The sequence below is a fragment of the Microcaecilia unicolor genome, chromosome 1 (genome assembly GCF_901765095.1).
Source record: "Microcaecilia unicolor chromosome 1, aMicUni1.1, whole genome shotgun sequence".
NCBI classification, from domain to species: domain Eukaryota; kingdom Metazoa; phylum Chordata; class Amphibia; order Gymnophiona; family Siphonopidae; genus Microcaecilia; species Microcaecilia unicolor.
Window position 1 is genome coordinate 64416990 of NC_044031.1, and position 13121 is coordinate 64430110.

At 46.8% G+C, this 13121-nt stretch overlaps 1 protein-coding gene across 2 annotated transcripts in view; it reads left to right on the forward strand.

The window, feature by feature from the left end:
• OXSR1 (oxidative stress responsive kinase 1) overlaps positions 1–13121 on the forward strand; it is a 258627-nt gene that overhangs the window by 222933 nt on the left and 22573 nt on the right. For both annotated transcript variants that reach the window (XR_003941568.1, XM_030198016.1), the window contains exon 16: positions 9589–9657. Coding sequence is in view for 1 of the 2 variants with exons in the window: in XM_030198016.1 (XP_030053876.1) it covers positions 9589–9657 (69 nt within the window). In the remaining variant the exon portion in view is untranslated. The remainder of the gene's footprint in view (positions 1–9588; positions 9658–13121) is intronic.

Genomic DNA, 13121 nt, shown 5'->3' on the forward strand with positions numbered 1-13121 from the left:
GAACCCAAACAATACGAACTTCAGCGTCTTTACAGACTTTGTCACTAGAAATGGAAGCATTTGCTTAATTAATATAAGTACCCCTCTTTTTTTGGATCCACCTGAGGAGAAGTAGACATCACCCCACCCCTGTCTCTTGTTTTAAGTGATTCTTCTTTGGAAAGTTTGGTCCCCTGTAACAGTGCAATGTCTAAACGTTCCTTATTGAAGGCAGATATTATACATTTATGCTTATTCAGGCTATTAAGGCCCCTGATGTTCCAGGAGCCAAACTTTACGGTTTGCACTGGCATAAGAACAGCCAGAACATGAGTATCTTGCTTCTTAACCGACAAGTGATAGAGAATTTTATGGTCATGCAGAACTTTCCATATATTCCGACACTTCCCCCCCCCCCCCCCCCCCCATCCTGTTCCTCACTCTCAGAAAATCCCCCTTTGGAAGACAGCTTAGTTAAGTTAACCTATCTATCCCATCTCTCCTCCTTATAGAGATCCCCTATTTTTATTCAAGTACAATTAGTGATACATCTTTGATTTAGCTGAAACTTTATTCTCTGAAAAATAAATAACTGTGAACCCATTCTGAACCACACCTACTCAGGACTGCAGTCTGAGCTAAGTGAGTTAGCATGTAATCGGAGATCTTTCAAAGTCAGTATAGTATCTGCCTCTGTGTCATCAGCAGCTTCAACCTGAGCTGCAGCAATGTCCAGTTATATCTGAGTCATGCTTCTCACTCCTACAGCAGTTTCTTTGGATGTGGCATTATTGTCTCCCGCGAGTTCACTGGAAGAGCTGTCTCCATCTGAGGAGTCGGTGCCTCCAACCGCATTCCTTAAGTTCCTCTCCTGCTGCTGTGTCTGCTGCGGGGCTCTTGGGTGAGACTTAAGGGCTAAATCTGTTCTGCTGGAGCTTGTTCCCTTGCCAGAGTTTTCTACCCTGGTGCATGCTGAAATCATTGAAGGTGCATCTCATTGAGTTGCTTTTCCTGGGTGCCATATCTTCCTCCTTGGAGTTAGACTTTAAGAAGGGCTGGATTTCCTTCGGGGTGGTTAGAAAATGTCTCTTACCATTTATAGTCACCATTAGGCGGGCTGAGTGCCACAAGCCTAACTGCTAACCCTTCTCCTGGAGGTCTTTTTTATAGTTCCAAAGCTCCTTCCATTTTCTAAGCATCTCCAAACGCAGGTTTGGAAACATGGTCAACATCAGTGAAGTGGAGCAACTTGACTATTAAGGCGCTTGGGGCGCAGTTCCCTGTGAGCTTTACTTCATAAGGCAGGGAAGAGGGTGGTTCTGGAAAACAAGTAAGCAAAAACATGTGTACATATTCCAGTACTTTTGGCCCTTCTAGCCACTCCTTTACTCCTGTTACTCATATATTAGACCTCCTGCTGCGTTTTTCTTGGTCTTCTACACAGTCTTTTAGAAATTCAACTTTTTGCACAGGTGGTTTCGCTCACTGCATTCTGCCGTTGCTTCTTTGAGTTCTAGCAGGCGTGCTTCCATCGCCTCAATGCGGGTTACTTTTTGCACAGGCGGTTTCGCTCACTGCATTCTGCCTTTGCTTCTTTGAGTTCTAGCAGGCGTGCCTCCATCGCCTCAATGCGGGTTACTATCTCTTGCAGTTCCCCCTCTAGGTGGGTCATAACTAACTATTTCTTCTCTGGAAGCCTAAGTTTCCTTGTAGAATCATGTTCCACATTTCCAAGGGCTCGGCAAGCTGTCTTCCTGCCTCCGTTGCGCCTCCAACCTTTATGTCTACAGGGCTTCCAGACGCCATTCTGAAAGGTATAAATCCGCAAACCTTTTCCGTAGATGGGAAGGCAGTAGAACTAGAGGACATGAAATGAGATTGAAGGGGGGCAGACTCAAGAAAAATGTCAGGAAGTATTTTTTCATGGAGAGAGTGGTGGATACTTGGAATGCCCTCCCACGGGAGGTGGTGGAGATGAAAACGGTAACAGAATTCAAAAAGGCTGGGATAAACATAAAGGAATCCTGTTTAGAAGGAATGGATCCTTGGGTGGCAGAGCCAGTGGGGGGAGGCGGGACTAGTGCTGGGCAGATTTCTACGGTCTGTACCCTGAAAATGGAAGATACAAATCAAGGTCAGGTTTACACATAAAGTAGCACATATGAGTTTCTTGTTCGGCAGACTGGATGGACTTTACAGGTCTTTCTCTGCCGTCATCTACTATGTTCGTCGTCTTTGCAGCATATAGATCTTTGGTAACACCCACTTTAGGCTTTAGTTGCTTCATCATAGTTCAGCTTTGTAGCGTATTTTCTAGTGCCTGGTAATTTAATGTTCACTGTACCAGACTATTTGACGAATTGAGGAGGAAAACTGGGACAGGAATGGTGGAGCACCCTTAAGCACTTCTGCTCGCCATGCACACCATCCAGAAGTCTGCATTGCTTCTACAGTAGTCTATTCACCTTTTTGCCTGCCTCAAAGTAAGCCTGCCTACTCATTCAGAGCAAACACAGGGCCTTTTGATACCTGATAATTCCAGCTGCTTGAATTTTTATTTTTTATTCCTTTCTTTTCTGGACTTCTTGATGAGAGAGTGGTTGTGTAACTCTTTACTTTTCTCCTGTCAGCTCTCCCTCCATGTGGCGTGGCACCTGGAAAACACTACTCTTATGTACTTTTTTGTTCACTCCAGGAGCTAAACAGATAATTTAAAAAAAGAAAAGGGAATATCTCATATTGCAAAGATAATCAACTCTTACCCCGAAGAAAATATATGTGAAGCTCATATAGCGTATAACACTAGAAACGAGAAGCAGGCTTCTCTTGCAGCTTTAGACATTCAGAAACAGGAAAATTTTTCTTTTGCTGAACCAGCACCTTTGGTTTTTATTCAACTTTGCAAATTTATATTAAGCAAAAATCAAGAAAATGATTAGAATTATTTAAATGCAATATAACAATTGAGTACTAGTCCCCCCCCAAAAAGAGAGAAATTTTTCCATTCCACATCTGGGGAACTAATAAGACTAACATCCAAGGAAGGAAAAAAAAAAAATCCCTAAGCAAAATAATTTAATTCGCAATGGGCAGGAAACAAGTCCTATATAAGTCCGCTTCTAACTCAGACCTGAAAAAAATAAATTCATATTAGGCAATTTTTCCTTAAAGAACAGGTTTATCTACAAGAAACATTTCCAGATGGGAAGGATCAACAAAAGTATATCTTATTATTCTCCGAGGACAAGCAGGCTGCTTGTTCTCACTGATGGGTTGACATCCGACGGCAGCCCCAGTTCTGGAATTCTTCCTAGCAACAAAGTTTGCTAGAGCCCTCGTGTGCACAAGTGCGCGCACCGTGCATGCACGGCCGTCTTCCAGCCCATCGCATGAACGTGCCCCTCAGTCTCTTTTTCTCCGCGGTCAGGGCGGCTGTTTTACGGTTGCTCTGTGCCTCAGGAGAGATCCCTTTGCGCTTTTCGCCTTTTTTCTCTTGTCCCTTCGTTTTTCGCGAGTCTGCTTGCTTGTTCTTCCCAAAAAAAAAAAGTTAGATGACTTCACCTTCCTATTCTAGTTTGTCGGAAGTTTTTTTGTTTTCGTTTCGTGTGCGGCCCTGTTAGCCGCCCGTACGGGGTTTTGTTTTTCCCCTTTTTTGGCACCATCACGTCTTTTGATTTTGCCACCGCGATTTTTCCGTCAATGTCATCGAAGATCGCCAGCGGTTTCAAGAAGTGCACTGGTCATCGAGGGCATCGCTCCTTGGCGTCGCGACAGGCCCAGCTTTCAGACTGCGGTCCGAGAGATCGTGTCTGATACCGAGGGAGAGGCCTTGTGGGAGGCATAGGAAGACCCAAGATATTTCTCGGATGAGGAGTCTTGTGGTCTGATCCTACCCCTTCGCCAGAGAGAAGAATTTCTCCCCCCCCCCCCCCCCCCCCCCCCGAGAGGTTTTCTCGTCTTTTGTCCGGGAAATGTCTACGGCTATTCCCTTCCCAGTGGTCACTGAGGATGAGCCCAGGGCTGAGATGTTTGAGGTCCTGGACTTATCCTTCACCACCTAAGGAATCATCCACTGTTCCCCTACATAATGTCCTTAAACAGACATTGATGGCGAACTGGATGAAACTATAAACTAATCCCACCATCCCTAAAAATGTTGAGTCCCAGTACCGGATTCATGGGGACCCGGAGTTGACGAAGACCCAGTTGCCTCATGACTCTGGGGTTGTGGATTCTGCTCTCAAGAGAGCCAAGAGTTCTAGGGATTACACCTCGGCGCCCCCAGGGTGGGAGTGTAGAACCCTAGACTCTTTTGGGAGGAAGGCCTATCATTCCGCTATGCTTGTGGCCAAGATCCAGTTCTACCAGCTCTACATGAGCATTCATATGTGGAATAATGTGAAGCAACTGGCGGACTTGGTCAATCAGCTCCCTTCGGAGCAGGCCAAGCCTTTTCAGGAGGTGGTCAGGCAGCTGAAGGCGTGTCGTAAATTCCTGTCCAGGGGTGCTTATGATAATTTTGATGTTGCATCTAGGGCCGCTGCTCAAGGTATAGTGATGCGCAGACTCTCATGGCTGCGTGCCTCTGACCTGGAGAATCGAATCCAGCAGCGGATTGCAGACGCTCCTTGCTAGGGGGGCTAATATTTTTGGCGAGAAGGTCGAGCAGGTGGTAGAACAGCTCCATCAGCGGGAAACCGCACTCGACAAGCTCTCCCACCGGACGCCTTCAGCATCTACCTCTTCAGGTAGACGTTTTTTACGGGGGTCGGAGGAATGCTCCTTACGCTTACAATAGGCGCAGGTACAATCCTCCTTCCCACCAGCCTGCTCAGGCTATGCCCCAGCGCGCTCGTTCATGTCAACAGCGTTCGCCTCAACAGGCCCCTGCAGCTCCCCAGCAAAAGCAAGGGACAGGCTTTTGACTGGCTCCAGGCGAGCATAGCCGACTTAAGTGTCTGTGCCGGACGATCTACCGGTCGGAGGGAGGTTGCAATTTTTTCACCAGCGGTGGCCTCTTGTAACCTCCGATCAGTGGGTTCTCCAAATAGTCCGGCTAGGACACTCCCTCAATTTGATGTCCCAACCTCCAAATTGTCCACCGGGAGCTCAGTCCTTCAGCTTCCAGCACAGGCAGGTACTTGCAGAGGAACTCTCTGCTCTCTCAGCGCCAGTGGTCGAGCCCGTTCCATCGGTGCAAGAAGGGCTGGGATTCTATTCCAGGTACTTCCTTGTGCAAAAGAAAACAGAGGGGATGCATCCCATCCTAGACCTAAGGGCCCTGAAAAAATATCTGATTCGAGAAAAGTTCAGGATGCTTTCCCTGGGCACCCTTCTTCCCATGATTCAGGAAAATGATTGGCTATGCTCTCTGGACTTAAAGGATGCTTATACGCACATCCCGATACTGCCAGCTCATAGGCAGTATCTTTGATTCCGTCTGGGGACACAGCACTTTCAGTATTGTGTACTGCCCTTTGGGCTCGCCTCCACGCCCCGGGTGTTCACCAAATGCCTGGCAGTAGTGGCAGCGTCTCTACACAAGCTGGGAGTGCATGTCTTCCTTTATCTCGACGATTGGCTGGTGAAGAGCACTTCCGAGGCAGGAGCTCGGCAGTCTATGCAGATGACTATTCAACTCCTGGAGCTACTCAGGTTTGTTATCAATTACCCAAAGTCCCATCTTTCAGTTCAACAACTAGAATTCATAGGAGCTGTGCTGGACTCCAAGATGGCTCACACCTACCTCCCCGAAGCAAGGGCAGACAATCTTCTGTCCCTCGTTTCTTGGGTCAGAGCGTCTCTGCAGATCACAGCTTGGCAGATGTTGAGATTGCTGGGCCATATGGCCTCCACAGTTCATGTGACTCCCATGGCCCGCCTTCACATGAGATCAGCTCAATGGACCCTAGCTTCTCAGTGGTGTCAGGCTGCGGGGGATCTAGAGGATGTTATCCAGCTGTCCACAGTGTTTCTCAATTCCCTCTATTGGTGGACAATTCGATCCAATTTGACCGTGGGACGTCCATTTCAAATTCCTCAGCCACAAAAGGTGCTGACGACAGATGCATCTCTTCTGGGGTGCTGGAATCTCTGGGGCATTGAGGGATTCGGCACCCGAGAAGCTTCGGCTCCCCCTCTATTCGGTACTGATGCATCTGTCTCCAAGCAGCCAGGACCCAACTTCCGTCTTGGCCCTGTCAGTTCTGCAGCCTATCTCAGAGCCAAGACCCAGCCTTTCCCGGTATCAGCCTTTGATGAGCATCTCCGGGCCTTGCTCCATGAGCTGCTGGATGGCCTTTAGCAATTGTGTGCATCTGTATTGGGGTGCTTGCGCCTTCCCTACCACCTTTTGTCAACTGCCACCCATGCTGGTACCCCCTAGATGTCGGTGGAGGAAGCTTCGCCAGAGTCCAGTCCAGGAGGGAGCTGGTTTCTTGATGCCCCCCTCAGGGACATGGCTTCTCAGTCGAGGCCTGTCCCTGGTCATGTCCCGTCAGGCGCACGTCTGTGGGCCATGTTCCGCAGAAGGGCCCAGATCTTATTCAGGCTCAAATGTCACCAATGGGGGGTCCACAGCAGTGCATGCCCGATTGCTACACAGCTATGTACTCGAATGCTGAACAGATGTCAGACATTCCAGCATATTGACAAAAATAGAAGACCTTTTATCACTCCAGACTTCTGAGCTGAATATTGTCATGATCCTTGACCTGTGGGTTATACCATTTTGGCCATCCCTGGGATGAGGAATACCATAGCATAATGGTTCAATTCCCTTGACTCCCAACTCACAAAATGGTCTCCTCCTAGAGAAGCACAGACTTCAGTAAAAATGTCTAGAGGCCTATTTAGAATTGTTTAAACAGAACTGCTTGAAGCAGATTTTGGCCTCTGCAACAAACAGTGGGCAAGATTTACTTTAAATTGTAATAGAGGAACCACTATGCAATTTAGATAATAGAATATAATTTTTGTTAAATGAAATAAACAATTCTGCTAATTGTTTTTTATGCATATACCTCCTGTTTGGTTTAACTGTATTATTATTATAAGCATATTATTATTAGCATTTGTATAGCGCTACCAGACACATGCAGCGCTGAACACCTGACACAGAGAGACAGTCCCTGCTCAATAGAGCTTACAATCTAAAAATACAGATGACAATTAAGGGCGAGGGAAGTACTGGGTGAGAAAGGAACAAGGGGAGGGCAATTGAGTAGTGGCTAGGAGCCAAAAGCAGTGGTGAAAAGGTGGGTTTTCAGCATAGATTTGAAAACAGGTACTATCTATTCCATTTAAGAGTAGTTCTTGATTATACGTCATTCAAGATTAAGCACATAAACAGTGATACTATATTTGCAGTACCTCAGCACATCTGCAACTAAATTCAGCCATCTCGCTAATGTGTGCACTGGCTGTGTTACTCATTGGACTCTGTACAAAACCTGTCACTTGCCCTTTGAAAACTGAGCTTACTTCATAGATGACCTGGCTGTATGTAAGAGGCTAGAGGCAACTTCACATGTTTTAAGTGGAGTGGAGAAGAGCACCGGTCTTGCAATCCAGAGATGGCCGGTTCAAATCCCACTGCCACTCCTTGTGATCTTGGGCTAGTCACTTAACCCTCCATTGCCTCAGGTACAAACTTAGATTGTGAGCCCTCCTAGGACAGAGATATCCAGTGTGCCTGAATGTAACGCACCTTGAGCTACTACTGAAAAAGGTGTGAGCAAAGTTGAGATGAAGATTGACCTTAAATTCTTCATCAATTTATTGTCAAACTATTAATTTTGTTTGATTAGAATTTTAATGCTGATTAATCAGTGTTAAAGCTGCATTACACTACAGAACTTCCCGTTGCAAAATATTCATTACTAATATATACAGTGGGGGAAATAAGTATTTGATCCCTTGCTGATTTTGTAAGTTTGCCCACTGACAAAGACATGAGCAGCCCATAATTGAAGGGTAGGTTATTGGTAACAGTGAGAGATAGCACATCACAAATTAAATCCGGAAAATCACATTGTGGAAAGTATATGAATTTATTTGCATTCTGCAGAGGGAAATAAGTATTTGATCCCCCACCAACCAGTAAGAGATCTGGCCCCTACAGACCAGGTAGATGCTCCAAATCAACTCGTTACCTGCATGACAGACAGCTGTCGGCAATGGTCACCTGTATGAAAGACACCTGTCCACAGACTCAGTGAATCAGTCAGACTCTAACCTCTACAAAATGGCCAAGAGCAAGGAGCTGTCTAAGGATGTCAGGGACAAGATCATACACCTGCACAAGGCTGGAATGGGCTACAAAACCATCAGTAAGATGCTGGGCGAGAAGGAGACAACTGTTGGTGCCATAGTAAGAAAATGGAAGAAGTACAAAATGACTGTCAATCGACAAAGATCTGGGGCTCCACGCAAAATCTCACCTCGTGGGGTATCCTTGATCATGAGGAAGGTTAGAAATCAGCCTACAACTACAAGGGGGGAACTTGTCAATGATCTCAAGGCAGCTGGGACCACTGTCACCACGAAAACCATTGGTAACACATTACGACATAACGGATTGCAATCCTGCAGTGCCCGCAAGGTCCCCCTGCTCCGGAAGGCACATGTGACGGCCCGTCTGAAGTTTGCCAGTGAACACCTGGATGATGCCGAGAGTGATTGGGAGAAGGTGCTGTGGTCAGATGAGACAAAAATTGAGCTCTTTGGCATGAACTCAACTCGCCGTGTTTGGAGGAAGAGAAATGCTGCCTATGACCCAAAGAACACCGTCCCCACTGTCAAGCATGGAGGTGGAAATGTTATGTTTTGGGGGTGTTTCTCTGCTAAGGGCACAGGACTACTTCACCGCATCAATGGGAGAATGGAAGGGGCCATGTACCGTACAATTCTGAGTGACAACCTCCTTCCCTCCGCCAGGGCCTTAAAAATGGGTCGTGGCTGGGTCTTCCAGCACGACAATGACCCAAAACATACAGCCAAGGCAACAAAGGAGTGGCTCAGGAAGAAGCACATTAGGGTCATGGAGTGGCCTAGCCAGTCACCAGACCTTAATCCCATTGAAAACTTATGGAGGGAGCTGAAGCTGCGAGTTGCCAAGCGACAGCCCAGAACTCTTAATGATTTAGAGATGATCTGCAAAGAGGAGTGGACCAAAATTCCTCCTGACATGTGTGCAAACCTCATCATCAACTACAGAAGACATCTGACCGCTGTGCTTGCCAACAAGGGTTTTGCCACCAAGTATTAGGTCTTGTTTGCCAGAGGGATTAAATACTTATTTCCCTCTGCAGAATGCAAATAAATTCATATACTTTCCACAATGTGATTTTCCGGATTTAATTTGTGATGTGCTATCTCTCACTGTTACCAATAACCTACCCTTCAATTATGGGCTGCTCATGTCTTTGTCAGTGGGCAAACTTACAAAATCAGCAAGGGATCAAATACTTATTTCCCCCACTGTATATATATTTTTAACTAGTTTGGTGAATGTTATGCTGCTCTAAAATCTCCATAACTGATGTGAAGTTCACATTGTCAAATTAATGACTGCATATCCTGATGGTTAGCATGTTTTATTTTTTTCAGATACGGCTGATGGTGTATCTCAAGAGCTTGTCTCAGCTGGTCTTGTCGATGGCAGAGATTTAGTAATAGGTAATTTTAATTTCTTATTAAATGAGCCAGCCTTGTAGCTTCGTGATAACATCTATGCATTACCATGTGGAACATCTGGGTGAAAATGGGAAGAGTTCAATTATCATATAAAGAGTGATGCCCAGTGCTTATTCCTAGGGTCTATGATTGCAGGCATTTGGAAGGACTCCTGATGTGTGGTACCCGCTCAAAGACTGGGCTAGGTTAATTGGGTATAAACTGAGGGGGAAACACCTAGGTAGTAGTGAATGGAGGCCAATGGAACCAAATCTCAGCCTTAATTCTGAATATGCTAGAGACCCCCAAGAAGGATGAGACTGCTGGGTCTCTTATCTCTCCTCCTCCCCTAATTATTTTTTCAGCATATTATAATATGGCTGTTAATATGTTTAGTTGTATATGAACAGTTCTTCTTTTCAAAAGTATTTAGTTGTTGGGATACTATAAATATTCCTTTGAGTAGTATCCCGATCATAGCTTCATTACTGCAGTAGTGTGAAAAGTGCTCCCTCACAGACATCACTTTAGTCTGTTCTGTGACATGTGATCTTAGAGCAGTTCTTCTCCACCCTCTCCTGGAGGCACACCTAGCAAGTTGGGGTTTTCAAGAATATAACAAATGTGCATAAATAGCCATTCACACCCAGTCAACAGTTTTTCAGAGTCCAGAGTAATGGTCAAACAAGGACATTGGCAGTATTAGCTAAAGATAAGGTCTCATAGAATACTCTGGCATTGTCAGCTTCTATTCTTCCTGATAGGAAACTGCTTTCATTTTTGTGGATAATAGTTTTTAAAACCTGAAGTCTCAAAGCCAAGATTTTAGCAAATATTTTGCTGTGTGAATTTATTAGAGAAACTAGTAAAAAAAGGCCCGTTTCTGGAACGAATGAAACGGGCGCTAGCAAGGTTTTCCTGGGAGTGTGTATGTTTGAGAGAGAGAGCCAGAGTGAATGTGCGGGTGTGTGACAGAGTGAGACTGTGTGACAGTGTGTGTGTGAGAATGAGAGTGTGTGGCAGGGCCCTCTCCCCTGTTCCTAATGCCCCTCACCCCGTTCCCTCCCCTCCTTTTCCTCCTCCTTCCCACACTTTGGGTTCCTTAAGCCTTTCAAAAGTCTATGTACCCCCGTGGCCCTAATGCCCAGTATCCGGATACCCCACCACTTTCCTCCTCACCCCTCCCCAAAGATGTAACACTTTCACGTCCTTCTTTTTTTTTTTTTTTTTTTTTAAAGTGTCCTATCTACCCTGTGTCCAAATGCCCGGCATTCAGATTGTGTTCCTCTCGTAAATTTTCATTTCTTTCATTCATTCAGAACTTGCCCCCCGCCCCCCAGCATTGAGATTGTTTTCCTGTCCCAAATTTGCATGTCTTTCAGTCATTCACAACTCCCCCCCCCCCCCCCCCTTCTCCAGTTTAACACTTTCGTTTCCTTCAGTCTTTTAAAATTCTCCTATCTACCCTGTGTCCTAATGGGCAGCATTCAGATTGTTTTCCTGTCCCAAATTTGCATGTCTTTCAGTCATTCACAACTTCCCCCTCCCCCCCCCTTTTCCAGTTTAACACTTTCATTTCCTTCAGTCTTTTAAAACTCTCCTATCAACCCTGTGTCCTAATGACCAGCACTCAGATTGTTTTGCTTTGCCAAATTGTCTGTCACTGAGGTCACTGACGTCAGTGCGTGCCTGCCTAGCAGGGGAATAACCTTTTTGGTGAGAAAGTAGAGGATCTTGTTGACCAGATCAAGAAGCACAATGATGCTATGGATTCTCTCTCCCGCCGGGCGTCTTCTGCTACTACCTCTTCCTCATCTAGGAGGTTTTTTGGAGGGAAGAGGAGTTCTCCCTATTCCTTTGCTAGGTGTAGGTACTCTTCTGCTTCTTGGCAGCCTGCCCAGGCTCAGTCCCAGCACGCTCGTTCTCATCAACAGCGTGCGCCTAAGGCGCTCTCCCTCCGAGTTTGGGATCGCCCTCCCCCCGGCCCTGCCACCACCTCTCCCCTTACTCACGTGATCTTCCCTGGTGGTCTAGTGACGTCGGGGCAGGAAAGAGCCCCCTCTTTCCTGCCCAGTGCGCTGCTCTCCATCCTCCTGTATGCTGCCTGACGGTGTCGGCGAGATTCAAAATGGCCTCCGAGAATTGAAACATACAGGAGGATGGAGAGCAGCGTGCTGGGCAGGAAAGAGGGGGCTCTTTCCTGCCCCGACGTCACTAGACCACCAGGGAAGATCGCGTGAGTAAGGGGAAAGGAGGTGACAGGGCTGGGGGGGGGGGGAGGAGGTAACCCTGAGGGGGGGGGGAGGTAACCCTGAGGGCGATCCCGAACTTGGAGGGAGGGATTTGGACAAGACGCACCGGAGCACCTAGGTTTTAGAGGAGGGAAAAAGCAAAATTTTTTTTTTCCTATTTCCCTCCTCTAAAACCTAGGTGCGTCTTATGGTCTGGTGCGTCTTATAGTCCGAAAAATACGGTAACTGTCCACCGACTTTCTGAATTCCCTTCAGTAGTTGACGATTCGATCCAATTTGACCTTGGGACGTCCATTCCAAATTCCTCAGCCACAAAAAGTGCTGACAGCGGATGCATCCCTCCTGGGGTGGGGTGCTCATGTAGATGGGCTTCACACTCAAGGACCTTGGTCCTTTCGGGAAAAAGGTCTTCATCAACCTCCTGGAATTACGAGCAATCTGGAACACTCTAAAGGCTTTCAGAGATCAGTTGTTCAACCAAATCATTTTGATTCAGACAGACAATTAGGTTGCCATGTTTTACACCAACAAGCAGGGGGGCACCGGATCTCGCCTTCTGTGTCAGGAAGCTGTCTAGATGTGGCTTTGGGCACGCCATCACAGCATGTTTCTCCAAGCCACTTATCAGGCAGGCGTAAACAGTCTGGCCGACAGGTTGAGCAGGATAATGCAACCTAACGAGTGGTCACTGAACAGGGCATAGTCCGTAAGATTTTCCAAGCGTGGGGCACCCCCTCGGTGGATCTTTTTGCCACTCAGATCAATCACAAGGTCCCTCAGTTTTGTTCCAGGCTTCAGGCCCATGACAGACTAGCATCAGATGCCTTTCTCCTGCATTGAGGGACAGGCCTTCTGTATGCGTATCCTCCCATACCTCTGGTGAGGAAGACTTTGCTGAAACTCAAACAAGACTGCGGAACCATGATTCTCCTTGCACCCTTCTGGCCGTGTCAGATTTGGTTCCCTCTTCTTCTGGAGTTGTCCTCCGAGAAACCATGGAGATTGGAATGTTTTCCAACCCTCATCACCCATAACGAGGGGTCGCTTCTACATCCCAACGTCCAGTCTCTGGCTCTCACGGCCTGGATGTTGAGAGCTTAGAAATTGCCTCTCTTTCAGAGGGTGTCTCCCGAGTCTTGCTTGCTTCCAGAAAAGATTCCACAAAGTGCTACTTTTTCAAATGGAGGAGGTTTGCTGTCTGGTGTGATAGCAAGG